Source organism: Periplaneta americana, chromosome 9 (assembly GCF_040183065.1).
Source record: "Periplaneta americana isolate PAMFEO1 chromosome 9, P.americana_PAMFEO1_priV1, whole genome shotgun sequence".
Taxonomy (NCBI): Eukaryota; Metazoa; Arthropoda; class Insecta; order Blattodea; family Blattidae; genus Periplaneta; species Periplaneta americana.
The window spans coordinates 109,231,488-109,256,436 of NC_091125.1; the positions used below are offsets into that span (position 1 = coordinate 109,231,488).

A 24,949-nucleotide genomic window follows, 5' to 3' on the forward strand; every position below is an offset into this window, starting at 1 on the left:
TTATTTATTTATTTATTTATTTATTTATTTATTTATTTATTTATTCTTCTTCTTCAGCTACAGGGATTAGCCCTATTGACCTATTCCGTCTTCAAGGCTTAAATCATCTGTCCATCTTATTTTCGGTCTTCCGACATTTCTATATTTATTTATTTATTTATTTATTTATTTATTTATTTATTTATTCTTCTTCAGCTACAGGGATTAGGCCTATTGACCTATTCCGTCTTCAAGGCTTAAATCATCTGTCCATCTTATTTTCGGTCTTCCGACATTTTATATCTATTTATTTATTTACTTATTTATTTACATAATATCAGTATTTATGCAACTAAACTTTCCTTTGAAGAATCCAGTGTTGCGTTTCACTTCAAATATGACAAGGCGAAAGCAATGAGCGAGCAGCGAGAGAGAGGCATAACAATCGAGAGATCGAGAAGAGAAAGAGCGTGTCTGTACTCTATAGTGATATGATCTGTGGCCACGTAGGAGACCGAGAACATTAATGTTATGTGTAAACTGCAAATCAAACTTAAAACGATATTAAATTTTTTAAGCATTCATATGACTTTTAAATTAAATATTTTCGTATGAGCCTTGTTTTCGTTTAATATTTTAGAATTAATAAATATTTAACAAAAAACTAGACCCTGACCATACAGTTATATAAAATGCTATATTTCAGGCTATATATTTCTTGAATTTCTATGGATAGTTGTCTCGCTAAATATGCTAGATTTATCAATTTTTGGCTAAGTTGGTAACACTGACTGGTATTTTGTAATTTTGCGCTCTTGCTCTCGTTTGCAAACGATCTGACGTTTGCTGACATCTACCGGCAGAGCAACACAGCACAGACAGGGACAGGCCTCGGAAACTCACTCACTTTCTCTTGTTGCAGGCGAAGACGAGGAGGAGTGGACAAGTGAAGCGGAGGGCGAGGCTCCTCCTGCAGCAGTTGAGGTTGGCGACGGTGGAGGCGGCGGGGCGTCGGGGGACGCCGGAGGTCTCGAGACGAAGACGTCCCCGCCTCCGGCACCAGATTCTCCGTCGCGAAGTGGGCAGGAAGAAGAATCGCCGCCGCCACCGCCTCCCAGACTCCGTCTGAAGGCGGGCCTTGCAACCGACCCAGCGTTGAGGGCATCCGCCCCCAGTCCCGCGCTGCCGACAGCCCCGCCCCCGGCACTGCCCCCCACCGCGCCCGGTCTCGAATACCTGGCTGCGCTGAACCCAGCCTTCCACTCAGGTGAGAGAGGCACATTGTTCACTTTCAGTTGTTGCCTGGCATTAACAGCCGGACATGTGATTGCGGGTGCTTCCGCACCGGGAAGTTTTCGTTAACTGTATTTATTAACTTCGTTAAGAATTAATTCTCGTAATTCTCCATGGCACAATTGTTTCTGGCTTCTGTGACATATACAGAGACATCATTTTATTTTTACTTCAATTTTTATTGTATCTGAGTTTTTTAATGTACTTCACTCCCACCCCTTCTACTAATGAAGTTCAACCGTCCTCCTCACAGATCCAAGACCGCATATACAGTCATAGTAGCCTTACGGTCATAGTAAACAGTACGTTCCAAAAATTAGTTCGCGTTTTCCAGTGACGAAAGAGCTTTCAATATTGAATCATTTTCGCACAGGTACTGTCGTCCATTTGCCTACGTCGTATCCCGGTTTCCCCCACCAGCTTTTATTCGCCAGCTAGTGGCTGGGCTTCTTAGCTCTTTTCTGAGAACATTAATTTCTGTTAGGAATTTGACGTCTGCGTAATATTATAGAACTATTTAGAATAACTTCAATAAAAGGACCTCGTTAAGTAATTACCTGTCACGTGATTTCTTCCCTTTCTACGACCCTACGACATAACCACTTGGACGGACAGTAGATAGTATGTCTGAGTAACTTTATCTTTTCGGATCGGACAGAAGTGAAGATTGAATTTACAGTACGTAAGGTACTCTTTTATAGAGTAGGTACAGAATTATTTCAACATGAGTTACTAGTACGAAGGACGAAACTGGTAATTGGGATTAGGTACAGTAGTCTATAGTGCGTTAATATGCACAATAGAAATGTATCGAAATGAACGGCCACAATTTTAAAAAATGTGTTTAAATATCCATGTTATGATTATTTTTCAATTTAACTTCATTCTCTATATTGTACGCTAATGTGCTGTAGACAGTATAGGCCTAATATACACTGCATAATGAATACGTCCACATGGACAGCTCAGTTCGTGAGTAAAAACACTCATTGTTAATACTGTACTGTATTTTGATTAAACAAAAACCTAATGAAAATTATCAAACTCAAAAGCGCGATTTTTCCTAGTTTACCTAAATGGATGAACTACTTTTCTTCCCGCCTATACCTAGTAAAGTGATTTGTTTGTATATTACCCCAGTATCATCGAACTCCATCGTGGAAGGGGGTAGCAAACGGCGTTGATCCAACGGTATAGCCAGGTTAATATTAAAAATGTTAGTAAAAATAAAATGATCTCCCTGTATATGTTACCGCTAAAACCCGAAATCCGTCAAAACCAGTTTCAACTACTAAAAACTAGTTCAAGCAAATGTAGGTAGACAGAAAGCGAGTTTTTGTAATATCTAGAATCAATGATAGGTTAGGTTTGGTTTGTTGGGTTTTTTGTTTGGTAAAAGCCTAAATAAACCAAACCCAACCTGTCATTGATTCTAAATCTTACGAAAATTCGCTTTATATTTATCTAAATTATTAAAACTAATTTTTACTAGTTGAAACTGGTTTTGACGGATTTCGGATTTTAACGGTAACATATAATCATAAACACGTGGTTAGAGTTACCGGTTAGAAATACTTTCAACACAAAAATAATTTGATATTTACCTGTAAATTCTAATGTATAGTTGTCTCTCCCCCCCCCACTTGCTATCAACACTCGAGAGATCCAGGTCGCAATACTAGGGAAAAGGATAATTTCCGTAGTAATTCGTCCTGGACCTCTCGCATATTATGTTGGTAATTAGTAAAGAAGGAAGGAAGGTTCCTCAGAAGAATACTAAAGGAGGTACTTCTCCCTTCGTCCTCTACTGATTATTATCAACATAACATGCAGTGGCATAGCTTGACTTCCGAAACAGGGAAAGCAGTCCAAGAGTAAGTTAGTAATAATTCTTATTAAAATTAATTGAAGATAATATAATTTTACATAAATAATTAAGAATTATATATGTTCCATGATACCAAAATAATTAAAATCAAGTTTATATAGGCTAATTTAATATGGGTATATAATGTCAGTTCCCAGTAATTTAATTTTAAGACTGCTGTCCCCTTCTAAGGTACGTATAACGAAATTTACACAATTAAATTTAGGTAAGCTTACTCAAGTTCTGTTTCCCATATCTTAATTCTAACATTGATGTCCTCTTCTGATGTGCATATAAATGCTTAAATGCGACAGCCTCATGTCAGCAGATTTACTGGCATGTAAAAGAAATTCTGCGGGACAAAATTTCGGCACACTGGTGACGCTGATATAACCTCTGCAGTTGCGAGCGTCGTTAAATAAAACATAATTTAAAAATGTTTGTTTCTATGTAGAAACCGTCTTAATGTATCATAGAAATATCTCGATTTATCAACATTCGTACCTACCTCTTTCTAGCTGATCCGAAGCTGCGCTTGGGCGTAGGTTCGATTCCCGCCTGGTCTGATTACTTGGTTTGGTTTTTCCCAATGTTTTTCCTGTTGTGTGAATGTCAGGTAATCTCATGGCGAGTCCCCGCCACCATCTCGCCAAATATAATCTCGCTATCGCCAATTCCATCGACGCTAAATAATCGAGTAGTTGATACAGCGCCATTAAATAGCAAACTAAAATATAGTACTTCTTGCTAACTAATAATTTGTAGAGGAAAAGTTCTGCAGAAAATCATTTGATAATTGCGTTTGAAGAAGCTCCGAGATGAATTTTCTGCTGACAAGTCCCGTAGCTTGCTTGACGTGACGACGATAAATATTGCAGTTTGAATGCTGCTAATCCGTGTACATAGTCACCTTTCGAACTAAGCTAACGCGCATGTAATTTATTTAGTACATTAAATGTACAGCCACATGTCACGCAACTATTGCCAATGCACGGAGAGTTGGATTGCATCACCTGCATAGATGACCACTGCAAGCAGGAAATGATTCAGCTGCGATGTGTTGTATTAGCTGCATTCAAGTCTCGTTAAAATAAGGAAATAGTTACCTTTGCTTGTAAGGTAGTTTAACATCGCTCAGTAGAAATAAACTACAGGACTACTAAAGAGGCCTGAATTAGTTCTCGCTGGCATAGCTAGGGCGAAAGGCGCGTTTTGGATCTGCGTTCGACATCCGCTTGGGCTGAATACCTGGTTTTACAAGCGACTTACAATATGATCCTACAAAAAATTAGAGAATCATAATGTCCAGTTGATTTACAGAACCATAAAGGTGCGTTAGCTGTGTTGGAAAGAGTGGATGAAAATGCACTGGAAGGAATGGTGAACGAAACAGGAGTTCGGGACAGAAGAAGATATCAGATGATGATTACATTAATATATTATATGAATCATTTGAGGACACAAAGAAGAAGGCAGAAAATAGGAAAGACTGGAAAATGCTGGGTTTGCAGTGAAAGAGCTGCCCTTGGACAGAACACTATGAAGGAATGAAAAGGTGTGTTGTATTACTATGCAGATGACGCTATATTATTGTTTGGGAGAAATATCTTGGCACGACATTTATTTTAACGCAAATAATGATTTAACATTAATAGAAACATGATTTGATTCGAATATTTTTCTGGTAACACTGTTAAAACTGTAGTTATTCCTTTGTCATGAACTCGTAAATGTAATAAATTGCCTAATTCTCCGCTAAACATTAAACTACACAATTCAGATTGTTCCTCAATTAGCTGTAATTGTCCAGTTGTAAATTAATCTTCCGAAGTTATTTAGCGATCATTATTGATATACACTGAAATGGAATAAATATATCAAATAGCTTTGTAACAACTTAACTACGTAAAATTGTATAGGCTATTATTTTGTTAAATTGCGAAATTACTTACCCTTATACGTACTATATACCGTTTACCTTGCCTTATTTTACTCTGTAAACCAATATGGAATATTATAATGAGACAGTACTTTTAAAACTAATTTTATTCCACTGAATTCATTACAGAGAAGAATAATAAAAAATATGTATAAAAAAGCTGTTGATTATCCTATCGAAAAAATTGCTTAAAGAATAAGCCTTGGAAATACATCGTATATATTTCAATGCAGGCCTATTGTTAAAATTTATACATAAAAATCACAAATTTCAGATTATATACTCACAAACACAAAACCAAAGGATGCAATACGTTTGCTTGAACTCAAGTGTGTAACAAGCACTGCCTTCAATCATAGTAGCAATATTGGTGTTAGAATTTATAACAAATTAATTAGGAATTATCCTCATGTAGTTATCTCAAACAGTTTTAAATTTAAAATTGTATGTAAGCACTTTATTATTAGTGAATATTAACTTTTAAGTTGTTTTATATTGTAATTTATGAACAGTAATCTCCCTAGAATTTTTTATTTATCTAGAGATAATTAAAACTCGAGTCCAATTTAATTGGCTATTACACGATTAGAAGAAAGTACCGTAGTTTCCCCTAACAATGGTCCACATTTGTCATATTTTTCTCTGTATATTCAATACTATTCATCCAGATTAAGTGAAATTTTGGCTTCGGACTCTTGTAAGTTTATATTAAATAAATATTGACATATGTGTTTGAAATTATTTAATTACAAGTGTTAAAAAATAATGAGCATTGGTACATAGTTGTATTCTGAGTTGCCCAACTATGGTCCACTCATATATTTATCCTTGAAACCATGAATGGACTATAGCTGGAGCTGTAATTATTCGTAAATCAATACATTGAATTTCTAATTAAAGGGTAGAAACATAATCTAGCACAGAAATATTAAAAATAAATGAAAAGTACATGGATTCTTTTTATTAATACACATTACATAAACACTCAATAAACAAGTGAAATCTGAAAGTCATTTTTCTGCAATATGAACAACTACACTCACCGGCAAAAAAACCGGGCCACCTAAAGTTTCTCAATTTTTTATGAGGTGAGAATCAGAAAATCCTTTATGGAATGAAGAAAACATTGTTTCCCAGAAAAAAAAACTTATTCATTATCATTTGCGCTATTATTTTCAACGCCAAACAATGGATATTTTTAAAAGGTGTAAAAGTTTACAAATTGTGTCAGTTTTCTTCCAAATGTTCAACTGATTTTGTGGCCACCCAGATGTCTCTAATAGCGGGTATTGTCTCCCCGTGACTGTATGACTGTTACCATTCGCCTATTCAACCCTTCGATCAGATTCTGGATGTCAGTCTGGTCGATTCTATTCCATTCTTTACTTAGAACATTTCGGAGCTGCTGTAAGTTGCTGTGAGGAGTTAAGACGACTTCTAACTCGCTTCCCTAGTACCATTGATGCTGGATCAGCCTGTTTCTTTGTTTACTTGACTATAATGTTAAATGGTGTTTTAGAATATACTGAGATACCGTATTTGCAGAATAATCGCATTGATCACATTTTATTGAAACAAATATTTCAAAATGAAATACAACTATGGTCCACGAAAAATTTTGGTACATAGTTGAGGACTGACTTCTAGCCTTGAAGTTAACAATTTTTCACGCAGAGTCCTTAACCTCTGCCAGTGTAATTATTACGTGAAAGTAAACACTATATAGCCAGGTTTAATTGTACAAACAATCATATATCTATAACGTACCAGTTCTACAGAGGAGAGCTTAATAAAACAGACAAACACAAACTGAATGATTTCGTGTCTTCACACATTCAATAGAACGATGCACACTGACCTTGTTAAGCATCCATATCATTGCCACGTGTAATGGTAGATAGAAGCATCTATGGGGAACATAATTCCATCACAGTGGCGCCTTAAATGGCAAACACCGAACTCTTGGGGGACTAAGTAGTACATAATGCGTTTTGGACCATAGTTGGGTGCCTGGACCATAGTTATGGGAAATTACGGTATATAAAGATTAGAAGAAATAAAGTACTCTGATACAATAAAATATTGACTTACTAAACTATGTTGAAAAAATGTTATTGTACCATCTCATCATTGCAAATATTCCGCTAGATGGCAATAGTGTGTTATGATCAGTGTTTTCATGTTACCAGTTGTGCCAACTATACAATCTTCATTGAACTCTATGGACGATTACTAGTCAAGAAAGCTTTGTTGATTCAGATTCATTTTTATTAAAACAGTTGCATTGCACTTCAATTAGGCTATCAGTATATTATATTAAACCCATCTCTGACATGTGACTATTCATAATCTCATACAGCACGAACTATAACATAACCTAAACAAGATAAATGATAGAAACGTTTTAATTAAGGATAATGAATTATACATTAATCATTTTAAAAGATACAATAATTATTGAAAGTACAATGTTGGCAAACAAACAAACAAATGTTAGGGATGTGATAAAAACAACAAATGGTAGGGAGGTGATAAAAACAAATGCTATGGAAGAGATAAAAATTGTAGGATAAGCAGCCATAATTGGTTGAAACACGTCGTTCCATACCGTTTTATTGATCAAAAGAAGTGTGTTGTAGTAAACGTGTAACAGTCACTGTAAATTTATTATGTTTTGAATCTTTCCCTGAGTACGAGATCACTCTCTTTCAGGGACGTACTAGAATCTTTGTTCCTTGTATATGACTTTTACATTGTCTATTCTTCTATCAATAATTATGCTGTTTACTTTGATTCGGAATGACTTCCGTTAGTGTTTGTTTTGTATTGTCGAATATGACTTCATTGAAATTATTTACTCACTTTTCTTTCTGACATTCTTCAAATTTTATATTTGTATAAGTATTCTGTACTCATTGCTCAAATCTTGGTAACAAGCAACGCCGTGTAGTACACTTCCCCAACTAATAAAAACAGAATGTATACATAAAATGGAGATATTCTTTTTAGAACAGAAGAAACATCGTGTCTAAACTTTGGCACGAGGAGAGGAAGAAGAAGAAATGTTCTCCTTGGGACTCAGAATAGCGTATATGTCATGGTTTTGCAACGTCCATGTCTTGCATATAATCTCAATTCCGTTCCATCATCGCACATATAAATTTCTTTATTATTTGATATTAAAGCTTTGGATTATATTTCGAGATTTGGTATCACTGTGCTTTCAAATCCGTAGTAAAATCGTGTTTTAAGCTTCTTTTATTTTGTAACTAACTGTTCGGCCTAGCAGGAAACACGGAGCAACTGAGGCGCCAATAAATCAAGGGACGGGGAGATAAAACATGGGCAATTAAGAACTGAAAACATTCTACGTGACCCACTTTGACAAATTAGTACTGTACCAATAGTGTGAATTCTGCTCTCCTGAACTGATGTCTATTCCTACGGTTATATATTTTAAATGTTTTATTTTCTTATTTTCGATACATATGTAATATCCGTCATGGTGTGTCATGAGTCATGACTAGGGACCGTATTCTGTCCAAGGTTAGTTGTGTTCTTAGACTATATTGACGTGACGTCATGTTTCGCGCACGATACAGGTACTGCCAGGGAACATTTGCATCTTGTCTGTGTGCAGTTGGCGTTCTATTCACGATTCGAAACTAGATCCTGCGGACTGTTCACAATGCATTATAGTGATTATTACACTTTTACCACGTCATACTACTTTTGACCAATAAAACGGTACGAAAGAACGTGTTTCAACCAATCATTGCTGTTTATCGCTACAATTTTATCACTTCCCTAGCATTTCTTTGTTTTTATTACTTTCCTAGCATTTGTTTCTTTTTATCACTTCCCTAGCATTTGTTTCTTTGTTTGCCAACATTTCAAACTGCAAATTCTTTACGGTACCTACTATAAAACATGCTATGTGATCGTCATTTGTTTCCCGCATACATAGTCAACTGAAAATGACGACTCCGTTCAAACGTTTTGGTGAAGCTAACATTAGTGAAACAGAATTTTAGTAAGTCGATTAATGCCTATTTTATTATATCAGAGTACGTTGTTTCGTCTAGTCTTTATATACTTTCTTCTGTTTTATCACCTCCCAACCATTTGTTTCTGTTTGCCAACATTTAAAACTGAAAATTCTTTACGGTACTATAAAACATGCTTTACGATCGTCATTTGTTTACTTCCTTTCAAACGTTTTGGTGAAGCTAACATTAGTGAAATAAAATTTTAGTAAGCCAATTAATATTTTATTGTATTAGAGTACTTTATTTCTTCTAATCTTTATATACGTTCTTCTAATCGTGTAATAGTCAATTAAATCCTACTCGACTTTTAATTTTCTATAGATAAATCAAAACCTCTAGTGAGATTACTGTTCATAAAGACTGATACTATATAATAGGCCTACTGTATAATTTCCTAATAAATTGACTCGTGAATATGAATGAAATCCTCCAATAATTCTGCATGGAACGCTATACATAAACAGGCGGAATGCCTAAAACAATTTCTATGATAATTAATGATGCTAAAAATGCATTTGATCGATCGGTCGATTAATTAATTACTTTATTTATTTATTTATTTACTGAGCTGGTTAGCGGCGTGGTAGACGGTTAGCCTTGCATTCAGGAAGTCCGGGGTTCGGTCCCAGGGGCCGGCAATCCCAACTGAGGTTTTTCATGGTTTCCTCAATTATTTCCAGGCAAATGCCGGGATTGTACCTCTTGAAAGTCCGGCCATGGACGGCGATCTTTCCCTTAATCCTTTCATGTGTGTGAGTGAATGATGTGTAATGTCTTAAATGTTTGTGTTGTATCGGAGGTGGCCCTGGCATTGAGCTGATCCCTCATTCGGAGAGACCCTCCATGTCCTTGTGTGGTCAAAAAAGTACTTATGTGATCCAATAGATTAATTTTATTTCTCTCCCGACAGGTGGCGGCCCTTTAAGGCTCGTGTGTCGTGGGTCGTATAAATGAACCCAAAAAAGAGAGGTTAAACTAAAGTAAAGAAAGAAAGAAAGAAAGAAAGAAAGAAAGAAAGAAAGAAAGAAAGAAAGAAATATTTACTTACTTAATTACTTAGTTACTTATTTATTCATGCATTTATTTACTTATTTATTCATTTATGTATTATTTCACGAGGTCTGGATCGTATAAATGAACCCAAAAAAGAGAGGTTAAACTAAGGTAAAGAAAGAAAGAAAGAAAGAAAGAAAGAAATATTTACTTACTTAATTACTTAGTTACTTATTAATTCATGCATTTATTTACTTATTTATTCATTTATGTATTATTTCACGAGGTCTGGATCGTATAAATGAACCCAAAAAAGAGAGGTTAAACTAAGGTAAAGAAAGAAAGAAAGAAAGAAAGAAAGAAATATTTACTTACTTAATTAATTACTTAGTTACTTATTTATTCATGCATTTATTTACTTATTTATTCATTTATTTATTATTTCACGAGGTCTGGATCCACTGCGAATCAGGTTCGTGTAGGCAATACCCCAAACCCTCTTCGTGCTCGTCGGTCGGGGATCGGAATATGCTATGGAATGAGAACGAAGTGAAGATTTTAATGATTTTAATGCATATATATAGCTGTATAAATTGAGTATATATATAAGCTTAGGATATATTAGAGGACTCAGAAGAACTCCGGAGAAATTAAAAACTCGTCTTGTCCGACAAACCAGGACTCGAACCCGGGCCGCCTGCGTGACTGGCTGAAGATTTACATTATATTTACTTACTATAAACACACAACTCGTATTGTAACTCAATAAATTCAGTTTCTCATTATGTAACATTATGTATTGTGCTTTAGTAAATTTACAGTTTAAATTTTTAGTTCAGCGCCTGTGTGAATATCCCATTTTACAGGGACTAAATTATGGAATTCACTTTAAAAAATTAACGGATCAATTTCTAAACACTGGTAATGTTACACAGTCATATTTCTGTTCCCTACCTCTAGAGATAATCTTGGACCCTCAAGTAGCGTTGTAAGCTTTTTAACAGCAAGTTAGATAAAATATTTAACTGGAGATAGTGAGACAGGTTTAACCGGATATAAGCACTTTATTTGTCTGTCTATCTTAGCTCTCGGAACTTTTAAATTTCCCTCGAGGTAAATTCAATCTCTCATAAAGAATGAGACAGGAATGCTTCCTCAAACACAAGGGGGATGAGTGATTAAGTACATCGCTTTACTTCCATTGCATTGGTAGTCATTAGGTCCGGAGTTTGCAAGCTCACATGAAGCCTAGGGCGATCAAATCATAGTTACAGCTTTCTTCGGCAGGAGAGTAAAGCGAGAGATCTCGTGTTGCATACAGTTACGATATGTAAAACAATATTGACGCACCATTAGCAGAGCGGCGATTTTTAGAATTTTTTTTTGTGCATATACTGGGTGTTCATTTCAAAGTGTGTCATGACGTCACTGTTGTGAGTCAGCGATTTGAAGCGAGTTTCAGCTTTTATGTCAGAGAAGTTGCCTATTATTCAAGGCGTTCAATCTGAACTTGAGAACGTGTACGGTATAACTTGAACGTCGTAGCAATAGATGGCGGTCTGTACGGTCTGTGTACTACCATAACCTCTTTCGAACTGTATTTTGCGCGGGCAAATCGTACGCAGGGTATTTGTTATCATCGGTAACGGCAACATTCCACAACACAAATCAAATGCTCCGTGTCCATGTTGACTGTCGAAGTTAATGTCAACAAATACGTAAGTAATCGTATTAACCCTCTCCACATAAAGAAAAAAAAACTCACCTCAGTACGTGTTTCCAAACAATTCACATTCGTGTCACTACCGGCGTTACCGTACGTGTCGGTAAGTACCTTTCAGAATGAACGCCGTACTTGCCAGGCAACTTCTCTGACACATGGGTAATACGTCTCTGCGGAAGTGTAGGAGGATTGAATTCTCTAGGCTCATCGGCTAGCCACATGACGACATACAGCGAGCCATGACACACTTTGAACTGAACACGCAGTAGTGACGTGGTGTTGTTTGATTCAGACAGCTTATATTTGACTGTGTTAAAAACCTATTGCAACACATCACCATAGATTATTAAATTTCGCCATGAAATTGAATGTACTAGGCATCATATTCATAAAAAATAGCACAAAGATTTAGTTTTCACTTAGTCCTATAGCTTATTTGAGCGGTAAAATGATAGTGAGCAACGCACATTTAACGTTTTCAGGATGCAGAAACGTATCTCTGAAGCTTGTAAAGTAGGTATAGATAGCCTCTCTACTTTCTTCTTCTTTTCTTCCGTCGCCAGATATGGCAATGCGAGTTATGCTTTCCAATATGACTGGTACTTTAAACCTCTGATTTCCACCAGGTGACCCGAGATCAAATACTGTTGAATCAAAGTAGAATTTATGGTGTGTAATGACGATGTTGCTGTAGATTTTGTCAAAGTAATTCCTCCCTCTGTGACTGCTCTAACAGATTATCGTAATTTAAAACAATTCTTATTTTCATTGCATTACAATGAAAAACTGCTTCGAGAGACCAACTCTGTAAGATCCAGAAAGCAGAATTTTCACGCATCATGTAACCTCTAGAATTCATAGAGTTGGCACTAACTCGTGTATGACGTCACTTAAGCAAGCAAAATAATTCTGTCCCTAATAATATGATTATTATCAGTAATTTGTATAACGATAATGAGTGTCCAATGTCATCGTGTCAGTAAACATTAAACATATATCGATAGGGAAACAACTTACAAAACTCCGTTGGTCTGCGCATGCGTCAATCTTAAAGAGTGACACAACATACTATCCACCTCCTCCTTCCTAATTGTCAGCTAATAGTCGCGCGTACTGATAGCAGTGCTGCATCAGATGACTTGTCAATCAGTAGCGACAATGGTTCAGATTAATGGAGGGAAAACTCCGACTCCGCCTCCAGCACAGCGATAAGGTTTAGTAACCTCCTACACCGGAGTTTTGCCAGTTAACCTATAGCATTAATTATCGAGCTTTTTTCAGAGCTGTTTAAAGCGTAAATTAGTGATTAATGTTTAATATATAGCGTTGGTGATTATACGACCCCGTCTTGCATCTTTTGATTAGGATCTTTTCTGAACTCTTGTTATATACAATCTTTTATTGCTTTTACTAAACGTTGTTAATATCTTTGATCTAAAACTGGATTGGTTGGCAGGTCGATTTCTAATGCTGGCACTTGACAACTGAATCATTGACTCTTCTCAACTGGTCTCAGCTTGATACTCATTTTCAACTCCTGCACCTCATATTAGTACGTCATTGGGATCATTACACAGACGGGCTCTATGATCACCGAGATTATGATTATGATTATGAATTGACATGTTCCCACCCTTCTGCAACAGATGTCTCCACTATCGTTATCGATTACCAAGAATTCACTCCAAAATATTAAATCACATATTTATATTAGTTTCAACAACTTATAATCTGTTCACATAATTCATTTGCTTTGTTACCTTATTTCTTTTTAATGATAAATTAAATAAATACAATTTGTGACATGTTATAATTTATTTTGATGTTAAATTTATTAATTTATACATTTCAAAAGACACATTTCGAGCACACAAGTCTACTGCTAATATAAGACCCTGATGAAACTACGCTGCATTTTATGTTAGAGTAACACCACTCGTTTATCTGTAGCTCTGTTAACAGGAAACTACTTTGGTGAATGTTGGGAATGCCAGGTAATTCAGCTCTCTAGAGTGCTGTTAGCAGAATCTAAGAAGAGTATTCTGGTATCAACGATTTCACATACAAGGGGCAATTAAAAAGTTTCTGGACTGTCCTGAATATAGGAAACATACAGGACGTAGAAAACGGAGAAGTTATCTATAACCAGGGAAACGCCTGGAATCTATGCTAAATGCATCACTTGAAAGGCAGAGAAGAAGACTAGGCATAAGGCGTATGTGGAGAGATTTCAGGAAAAATCGTTATGTCCTTGATATAAAAGTAAGTAAATCCATGGCGCTACAGCTCTGAAGGGCCAAGACCGACCAGCCGGCTGCTGGCCTCACGTTCACATGCCGAAGCAGAGGTGGACGATTATCCAACCAGAATGGAGCACGATGATCCCCCCAGCCGTTATAATTGCTTTGCGAAACCGGATTTTCACTACCTATCGTAGCTCCGCAAGTGCATCACGATGCTGGGTGGGCACCGGTCCCTTACACTGGCTGAAATTTCATGAGAAAATTTCTTCCCCCATGAGGACACGAACAAGCGCGCATTCCGTAACGCGAGTCCTGGCAGGATGCCTTAGACCGCGACGCCACGGCGCGATATCCTTGACATGTTTGTACAAAATCACTTGTAGAAGTTCAGTTTTTAAAGAAAATCCTATGCTTTTTGAGAGACTGACTCAGCAGGCATGGAAGCAATGATCTTAAGTGACACACGCATGTATATAGACTGTGTTTATCGGTACAATAAATACAAGTTTGTGCACGGAAATATATTGATTGCACTTTGTATGTTCACGGTGTCGCACATTAAATATCTATAAAAATAATTATTTTGATCACCCTTAATTCGTGGTTTGTGCTCGAAATGGAAACGACACAGACGGTAATACAAATCACACGGCGTGTGTCAGAGGTGACACGCCCATTAAACGTCAAGTTTCTCGTTCCGCCGCACCTGGAAATACAAGAAAAACGCTGTCAGTATTTTAACCAGGCTTAATTCCTGATCTAAGCTTATCGTAGCCATGGAAACGACATAGAAGATAACACATCGTACTGCTGTCATCTGGTATTAACAGGAGGAAAATACTTGCTATTAAGTAGAGAAATAGCGGACCTATTACAGAGCACCACAAATGTTATAAAAGAGGAAGAATCTCTTTGTACCTACCATTGAAAAATATATTAGTATTTCCCACCAGCTGAGAGAAAATTTCCTTTCGGAGGATAAAACTACGAAGTTGTCATACGGGAAAAGAAGATTTCGAACCTAAAACAGAGTTCACCACTGCTCCGTAAGGAAGTGAAGCAATTCACTGTACAGTGTATCATCACTGGATTATTTTCGCGCGATCTGAAATTATTACTGTGATCCATAATTTGAAACAGATTGTCGAAGTTGTAGTACGCACTGTGATATGCAGACAGCGAATTTTCTGTCCCTATACTACCGATATAATTGTTTGGTTCTTAGAATTACATGTAACTAAACTTGTTTTCATTTTATTATTATTATTATTATTATTATTATTATTATTATTATTATTATTATTATTATTATTATTATTCATTATATATTGTTCTTGTATTTCTGCCATTTTTATATTTGCTGTTGTTCTAGTACTAGTTGAGTGGAAGAGAAGGCTTTATGGCCTTAACTCTGCCAGTGCAAATGAATCTACTAAATAAATAAAATAAATAAATATACTGACCGTTAGGTGTATGTCAGTTGCAGGGAAGTCATTGAACTCATTGCTACGCTTCTTCCGTACGCCAAGAGACGTGACGTCTTGTCGCTGTGTAGGGACCGAAAATCCGCTGTCTGGCATGTGCTCAGGTTTATGGTGATCGACGAAGAGAGATACCTGTAGACTTGATCCAAAGAATGGCGTGTATTTCCATCAATTCTGTGAGGAGGAGGAGACCAGTTTTCACTTGTAGATAAAAACGCTATCATTTAAGTCACAACAAAAATCTGTCTGTGAAGTAATTTCTGAATTTATTTCGATTTAATATTAGCCATCAATGCTGTAGATTACATGTGTAATATACACGAAGTTCACAGGAAAATACACTTTGTCATCATTAGGACCCGAGAAGTTCATATATTTACTTTAATTTTTTTTTATTTTTTATTTTTTTCATTTCAGAGACTGGAACTACCGTACGTATTTGCTGATAAAATTTATCTTTCAGTTTTTAAGTTCCCTAAACCAATATTACCTATTTAGATTAAACACGGTATTATATTGCATATAAAACTGCATATTTTTGTATTTCTTGTAAATGCATAATTTTTTACACGCTTTGTTTATAACTTATGTTAAGGGGGTGATGTATAAAATGTCCATTTCCTACAATTTATAAGGTAAGACTTCATATTTTGTACACTTCATCCCCTTTCTATAATTATTATTTCTCGTAAGTTTCATTATGATCAGATGAATGGTTTTTTTACTCATTCAAATTTAAAAAATACATATATTCAAAATCTGTCTTCTCTTGCAAAATTTAAATTTCATGCATGACTTTTTACGTCATCTCTGTTATGGTTAAGAATGAACTGTGTGTGTGTGTGTGTGTGTGTGTGTGTGTGTGTGTGTGTGTGTGTGTGTGTGTGTGTGTGTGTGTGTGTGTGTGTGTGTATCCAATGCCCACCCACTTTACTTGCGTGATTAGGGTTCCGCATACTGTGGATAGATGGCAGAAGTGTGATCTGTTTTCTAGTTTTACACCACTTCGGCGGGGTTAAGGAAGAACTATAGTCCTGTCGCTCTAATTTCCGGCAGCCAATCGCGTTGCAGGTCGGCTACATTTAAACGTGTGCGTCTTGTGATTCGCTGGTGAAGACGTTATTCATTTCTTAAGGCTCGATAAATACTTAATATAATCGCCCGCCATTTTGGCTCTTTCGTTGGCGTTCGCAGAAAGCACACGAGGACGTTATTTGCCGCTCAATTATTTTCTGAATTACAGTGCATTTGATTTATTATCACAGGAGCTACGACATGATAATGTTTAACGGTGTGGCAAATAGATTCCTCGTCTGGTAGCTCGGCAACGAAAGAACAAAAATGGCGAACGATACTACCTACCTAGACTTTATAGAGCCTTCACTTCCTAAGACGTAAGCAAAGAGGAGGAGTCACGCCGGAAATAACGTCGCGACTATAAGTATCAAGAATTTAAAATTTACATCTATAGTTGGAAAGAGTTTTTTTAATATATATGTTACTTAAAAATTTAAATTTTTAGTCTCCACTAAATATGTTTTATTTTTTTATTTAAAAAAGATGCTACTGTGTTTTGTTAACCACGGTAGATATATAGAACGCGTAGTAAAAACTTCATGTTCCTAGCGTCAGAATTGTGAGAGCCTTTACACTTTGAACACGACGAAATGTGCTGAAAAAAAAATCCAGAAAAAAGCTTGTAAAGTTTGCATTGAATTCAAATTCAAGAGTATAACCATTTAAATATGACGTAATGTGTTATGCTTTCAAGCTCCGCAGAGCACTGAAACTTGTTCAGCTTATAAGAGATTGCTGATTCATTTTTGAACGAAAACGAAAATGCAATTTTTTTTATTGACAGTTACCAAAATTTCGCACGTCACCCCCTTAAGAGATACCTTTTTTTGTTTTACGTTATCTTAATGCCTTCAACCATTACGTGATTACAAACAGAAAACTGAAGATAATACGTGAATTCCCGTACTGATTACGAAACCAAAACTGGAACACCACTATCAGTTCTGAGTCGGGAACTCGCCATGGTTTTCTAATGGGAGATTAGTAAATGCCTCTCAAAATAACTGACATCCCTTTTCAATCCTAAATACCAACAAATGTAAAACTTTGAGACTTTCTGGAAAGCAAATCTCCCCTCACACTGAAGACTTATCTCTCTGTAGAACGGCTGATGTCATTTAGGTATATCTCAGAAATATAGTGTGATTGGAATGAAGATTTTCACGATACAAACCATCTGGAGGGACAATAATCAAGTGCTAATTCATCACTAATTTTAGTCAACTAAACCGTTTTTACTCCAGCTTGTAAGAAATATTATGTTTACAGTATAATCAGTACTCGTGTTGTTACTGGAATCGTGATTGTGTCCAGTTATTAGTGCGTATTTTTCAAGGGCATAATACTATTTAGTAGACTATTAGAACATGAACTTCTGGGTCCTAATAGGCCTAATTGCCACCATTATCATCACCATCTCCACCACCTACTTCCGTTGTAAATGCCGTGGCTAACGGGTCTACTGGAATTATATTCTTTCAGTGATTCATTTAGTTGTAAGTACAAGCTAAGTTGAAAATGTTTAGGATATGAAAAGATAAAACATAGGCTGTCTGTTTAACTTTTCTCCTCTTTGAAGGAGAGAAATGAATGCGACGTGATACGATCAGTCAAAATTAATGTTAACGTTTGTTATGTTGGCAGCTCTTCCCTCGAGCCAGTTCTTCTGTTTGCCGCCTCTTCCACCAGACGGAGGGACAGCAGTACCGCAACCAAGACACAAACCCGACGCCTTAGAATCTAGACAAGGTATGGGAAACAATTCTATCCGCGCATTCAGATCTCCGTGTTTGTCCCATGTCAAAGCATTGTGGGTGACAGCTTGGTGCAGGGTAGGCGTAAGGTGCTGTTTTTGAGCGATAATTCTGTCTGGCATTTTTCGGATTGCATTTTTAATATTATTAGACCTACGATCACAAAAATTTTCCCAAATCATGGGTTCAAATGTCATTCATGAATTTCTCCAAATGACGGTAGACCATACAAAAATCCGTTTTCAATGTCGCAGTGAGGATGGATTACTACACTGCGTGCATGCACTGTGCAGGACTGAAACGGCGTGTTACATATTTCATGCATGAGGAACCGGTTCTCAGCCGAAGCGGTACCATAACATGTGAAAATGAGTTAAGGATTAGCGAGTTGTTTTGAGGATACAAAATGAAATAAATCACGTACCATAATAAGTAGCTCAAATAATTACAACAATGAAATAATTTATACAGTAGACATTTTTCTTTGATTTCAAATATCTAAACTGGACCTAAAAATGGGAGCACACTTAAAAACACAAAGTAAAGAAATGCTTCTTTAAAAAATAAATTAAAACAAAACAATTTTTTTTCTAGAAGAAAGATCTTTAATAATGCATAAAATAATCATGGTATACAGTACAGTAGGATTAAATAAACTTCTGTCGACAGTTTATTATTATGAACATCATTCAGAAGGACTTCACGATCCACTCCTACGACATCGTCATACTAATATGGTAGTATTTTTCATAATGACGCTCTAAATGTAATTTTCTAACTTATCCTCTCGATTGAGAACCTGAATGTCGATTAATATGACTCGTGCTAGCCATACGTATTGTAGCTGACTCACCAAAGCTCTGTACACAGCATCGATTAATTATGTATTTAAAGTATATTATTCAAAATGATATACAGGGGTGAAAGCACTTGGTTCACGTGGTGCAAATTCACAGGAACGCTCATTTCTGCATTGACGTGATTGAAGTGCACTGTTATGCTGTTGATTTTATTACTATAGGTATCTGTAATAGTAATAATAATAATAATAATAATAATAATAATATTAGTTTACTGAGTAAATTGACGGAAAAATAAAGCAGTTCCGTAAAATAAAACTGTTCTGATGTATAAATAAAATACTGTATAGTAATAAAAGAGAAACAAAACTTTCTTATTAATAGATACAGCAATTATTATTGAATAGATTTTGGGGTACAATATTCAACAGAACACACGACGGAAATTCTCACCGAGTCCCTTTCCCATATACCATAGAGTGAGAAGTATTGGTCCTTATATGTATATAAAGCTACTGTACCAGTTATAAAATTGTGTGGTTTGGGCTTCGCATTGTGTTTGTGTGTAACTGCTTGTGTATGTCTTCCCAGTGCCCGTGTTCATGTGCAACCCGTGTGGAATTCGCTTCAGCTCGCTGAGCACCTTGGAAGCGCACCAGACGTACTACTGCTCCCACAGGACGGGGAGCGCCGCCGTGGCTGGCAGCATCAAGCCTGCCGCACACAAAGGTGAGATATCTCATTACTAAGCCGCGTATCCACTAAGCGAGGCTGCCACGAGCGGCCGCCTCTCGCAGCAGCCTCCCTTGTTGTTTGCCTCGCGGTTTTGTTCTTTTGATAGCAAAATAAAAACGCAGAGCAGCGTGAGTCACCAGATAGTGCGCGGAAATTGAAGCAGCAACATCGGGTTATGTGGTCATCTTTACAAACGAAAAATCCATAAGGAGCGAGTTAATCACTATGAGACACTTTTGATCGCATGTGTTGTGAATCCCATAATTGCTTCGTACAGTTTTTTTTTCGATTTTTAGCTAAAAAATTACATTTCCTTACGCATTTATCACAGTAATTGTTACAAATCACGTCACTCTTGTAAATTCTTTAAGATGGTACATTAGAATGCATGATTAAACTGTAAAGAATCAAGTTCCTAAAGTCGTATGATTTGTAACAATTTTTGTGATAAGTGCGTAAGAATTATGTAATTTTTAGTTAAAAATTGAAAAACAAAATCTGTACAAAGCAATTAACAACACATTTTTAGCTTCAGAACACTAGCCAATTAAAGAAATTACACTTCTGAATAGTTCATTCTCTATTTGTAATATTTTTTTACCCTTAAAACTAAAGATAAAAGGTATTTTACTAACAACTTCAAATTAATGTAACTCTGAAAATATTTAGATTAAGACACATGTTTATATGACATTTTTTGCTCAGAATATTTTCGGAAATAAGCTCCATAAGTGACGGTAAATCGTCGTGAATCACCCTGTATATTTATTCACTTATGTTTATATTTCGAAAATCAGAACTTCGAGAAGAGTGATATTGATATGACTGGTATACGCGAATGTTTACCTCCTCGTGTACGTGAATTTTGTCAGGATGATAATGCGAATTTTATTGTCACTTACTGGTAATCCTCCGTGAAACCACTACATGCTCTTACTGAAGGCAATTGAGTGTCACGCTCTGGCTAATGTGCAGAGGGGAGGACATGTGAGCGCGTGTTGACGGTTTTTATTGGATTTTCGATTTTCAGGTTAGCTAGAGGATTTAAACCCATTAGTGTTCAATTTTCATTTTGAGTTGGTAGCAGTTTAGGAGATACAATAATGTTTTCTAGCGTTTCGCGAATTCATCAGAATAGTTATTCGATTGCATCACCTGGATCTGAAGTAGTTAGTTTGGTGGGGAGTAATTTAGGAGGTCGAAATATCTTGGTCAAACGTAAGAAAACGCGAGAGAACACTAAATGTTTTTATTGATATTTAGTGAGGTAGTAATTTTAATAGTCAACAGGACAAGGTGTAATGAGCAACTCATTCCTACTTCCTTTTTCTTACGTTCGGTAAGGTCATCTTTGATCGTTATAATGCGATGCAAATTTGCGGGTTCAGGCCGGCTCAGAGAGATTAGTTTTTGAGGTAAATAAAAATTCTTAGCTCCGAGCGAGGTGGCTCAGTGGTGAAACATGGACTTGCATTCGGTAGATCTCAGGTTCAAATCTGATCAAGGTTTTCAGTGGATTCCTTGATCATAAAATAACTAGGAATTCAATTATTTAACAAAATGAAATAAATGTCGAATTGTCCCGTTCCCACTATAAACCTACAGATTGTAAGACATTAATTTCTACTGATTATACATGGTTCGCAAACATGCCGATAGTTGGCAGGAATTCAAAGTAACAACAACAATGTCGACTGACAGTCATGCAGCGTTCTCGCAATTGAAGCGCCTTTAAATAAAATCGATTAAAATATTCTTAGCCTTCAGCTATGTATCCAACTTATTATTATGCTGAATTAAGATTATTTATGAATATGTATTTTTATTGACATTTGAAATAATGTTATTTATTATAGCCTATCAGAAATATTTATTTCATTTATTGAACTTTTTGGGAACACTTTCCCTGTGAGATTAAGATTTCCAGAGCAAATAAATTTCAATGGAGAATTGAAGTTTTCAGCTATGTATTCAGATTTAATGTCTTCGATGTTTGTGAATTACTTTAAGGTTTTATTCATCATGTATCTCTTACTGTGTTAGGTACAAGTTTTATGTTTGACTAACTCAACTATGAAAAGAAAGACTTTCTAAACTTTTTCTTAGCGAACGTAACATTATTATGACGGAAGTTACTGTAAACGCCTGCTGTATACATAGAGTACCGGTAATATCTGCACGTATGTGAGAGGTACAACTATGTAAAGAGCTCTTTTGACATGATTTTCTTTACTCATTTGTTTGGGCTAGCCGAGCATAACTGATAAGAAAACTAATCAGTGGCTTAATAGGCGATCCTTACAGAGCTTGTGTGATGGATCTCTCGTTATGAAACTTGAAAATGCTGTAGTTTTGAAACTAAGCAGAACTCAGATCTCAGCACACGGCTGAAATACCAAAAAAAAATTTCAAGAAATCTTCATTGGTTCTATATCTTTCTATATCTCCATCTCTTTCAGTCCCCATTTTCCTCCCTCTTCTTCTACATCTTCACCCTCTTTCTTTCTCTTATACCAATTTGGAAAGGTACTTTCGGCCTGCTTACATTTTGTTGCCAAGTAAAATTTTGCTTGCCCCAGCATGAGTGGATATTAAAATAATGTGAATGAATGGAGAAATCGACGGGCCAGTTCAAAAAGGAAACAACTAAAAATTTTAAGCTTTGCGAAAACTGCATTTTAAAACTGCCATGTTGCTGTGAAAAATCCAATTAAGACACTCTAATTTGAAACTTATAGTACATATAAAACATCATTAACAGAATTTTGACTAATTTCAATAATACTTGAATTTTCACAGGAACTTGAAGCTTTAAATGTTTAGTTGTTGAACTGGCCCATGTGCTAAAAGGTAGGCTGTACTAAAACACGTCCTTACAAAGGGTATTAGGCCGTTTAAGAACGATATATGAGTTCCTAACCTGCTAGCCGTTTATTTCACTTAGGTCACACCATCTTACTTAAGGGTCTTAAGAAAATAAACTTACGATAAAACGAAAATAAGATGTAACTGAGCATGTATTAAGGGATGGAAGAAACCATAGTATTAGCGTAGACACATTCATGAAGACACTGACGACCACCAAAACTAGGACCGTTCTACCACCAGGGAGATAGGAAGCAGCGCAATAACCCGTAGTCGTCAGATTTAACTTGATGCCCGAGTGGATGTGAGCCAGGGGGTCCTCACTGTGAACGATTGTTTGCAGGTCGAACCGACAGCGACAGTGAGGACGGGAAGCTGTCGTCGGGGGAGGCTCCGAGGGGCGATGCTGACGCGTCGGGAGGGGAGGGCGTGCCCGAGGTGAACGGCGTGTCCAAGGTGGCGAGGACCGGCAAGCAGTACGCGTGTCCGCACTGCTCGTACAGCGCCGAGAAGAAGGTCAGTCTGAACCGTCACATGCGGATGCACTCGGCGTCACCGGGGCCCAGCCCCGCGGTCAACGGGGCCCCAGTCTCCGCCCCGCCCGCCGAGGTGGCCGCGGCGCTGCTCAACTCGCCGCACCTCGTGGACCGCTACTGCCAGGACTGCGACATCCGGTTCTCGTCGGTGAAGACGTTCCGCGCGCACAAGCTGCACTACTGCAGCACGCGCCACGTGGTCAAGCCGCAGCCGCCCCCGCCGCCCTCGACCAAGACGTCGTCGGAGTCGGCGCCGGCGTCGCCGCTGGACGCCGCGTCGCGCACGTCGCCGAGCTGCTCGCCGCCCAGCAGGGAGCGCCGCAGCCCCCCGCAGCCGTTCCTGGCGCTGCCCACCAACCCCATCCTGCTGGTGCCCTACTCGCTGTTCCAGGGGGCGAGTCTGCTGACCGGCGCGGCCGCCATGGGACTGCCGGCGCCCGACACGGCGTGTCTGCTCCTCCCCAACGGCACGCTGCAGCCCATGGCGCAGGCGGTGCACGCGCAGGCCAGCAGCAAGGAGCCAGAGGTCGCCCGCGCTGCCGAGCAGGTGCGTGCGTTTCAAATACCAAATATTACAACAAAGTATTTTTTTTTTTTATTATTCAGATTGTGGAATTTCCTATTCACATTAAATAATCATCATTATCATCACCATCATCATCATCATCATCATCATCTTCTTCCTACAGTTTTACAGAATACTTTTTAGACTCCATGATTAATTAAGATATCGCCCTCCCCACAGCTGAAGATTCTCTTCGGAGATTTAAGGTGCACCTAAACTATTTTAATTTGATTGAATTTATTTATAACAATATTAACTTCAGCGAATTGAATAAAAAACGTAACAGTTTCTGAATCATGACCATTTCTTGTAAATGCATCCACTCGTTAATCCTGCATTAAAATATGAGATTTGTTATATTAAATGAGTGAATGTTAATTAATAAATGGTGTATCAGTGGGATGAAATAATAGAAGGTTTAGTTATGTAATGGACAAATGGAATTGAACTGTTGCACTTTTTCCAGTGTTATAGAATAATAGTTTGGTTAAATAGTGTTATAAACAAAGTGAATCCAATGTTTCTAGGATACAAGCGATAATGTGTTGTGTAAGAAGTGTTTAGTCAGTGATTATAATAATAGGTTAAGTTTTTAGTGAAATAGTCAACTAGGGTTAGGTCTTCTATACTAGAAGAAAGTATTAAGTTAGTTATGAGAAAGTGGGGAAGGAAGTTAAATGTAGAAATGTTTTTTTTAGTGAACTGAGAATAAGAGAAGGGAAGCAAAATGGTAGTGGATAAATTAGAAGGATGGTTAAGTGAAAGTGAAGGGACATGAAAGACATAATAAGAATAGGCTTCAGGGTCACATTACTTCTGTGTTAAAGTTGTAAATAGTGTAAGTGAGGGAATGCTGATCCGAATACAGAAATGTGAAGGGTCAGCAGGACCAAATATATTGAGACATATATATATATATATCATATCATATTAATTGATATGGCACGACTCGACGTGACCTTGGGTTATGTGTAGGTCTGTGTAAATTCGCGGGTTCAGACCCGGCGAAAGACGAACGTCTAAGACTCAATAAAAATCGTTAGCATG

At 37.1% G+C, this 24,949-nt stretch overlaps 1 protein-coding gene across 1 annotated transcript in view; it reads left to right on the plus strand.

Moving 5' to 3' along the window:
• The window catches only part of LOC138705607 (zinc finger protein ush-like), a 224,629-nt gene that overhangs the window by 183,128 nt on the left and 16,552 nt on the right, over positions 1 to 24,949 (plus strand). The window contains exons 3-6 of the mRNA XM_069834208.1: positions 902 to 1,246; positions 18,292 to 18,396; positions 19,793 to 19,930; positions 23,145 to 23,884. Of these exons, the coding sequence (XP_069690309.1) occupies positions 902 to 1,246; positions 18,292 to 18,396; positions 19,793 to 19,930; positions 23,145 to 23,884 (1,328 nt within the window). The remainder of the gene's footprint in view (positions 1 to 901; positions 1,247 to 18,291; positions 18,397 to 19,792; positions 19,931 to 23,144; positions 23,885 to 24,949) is intronic.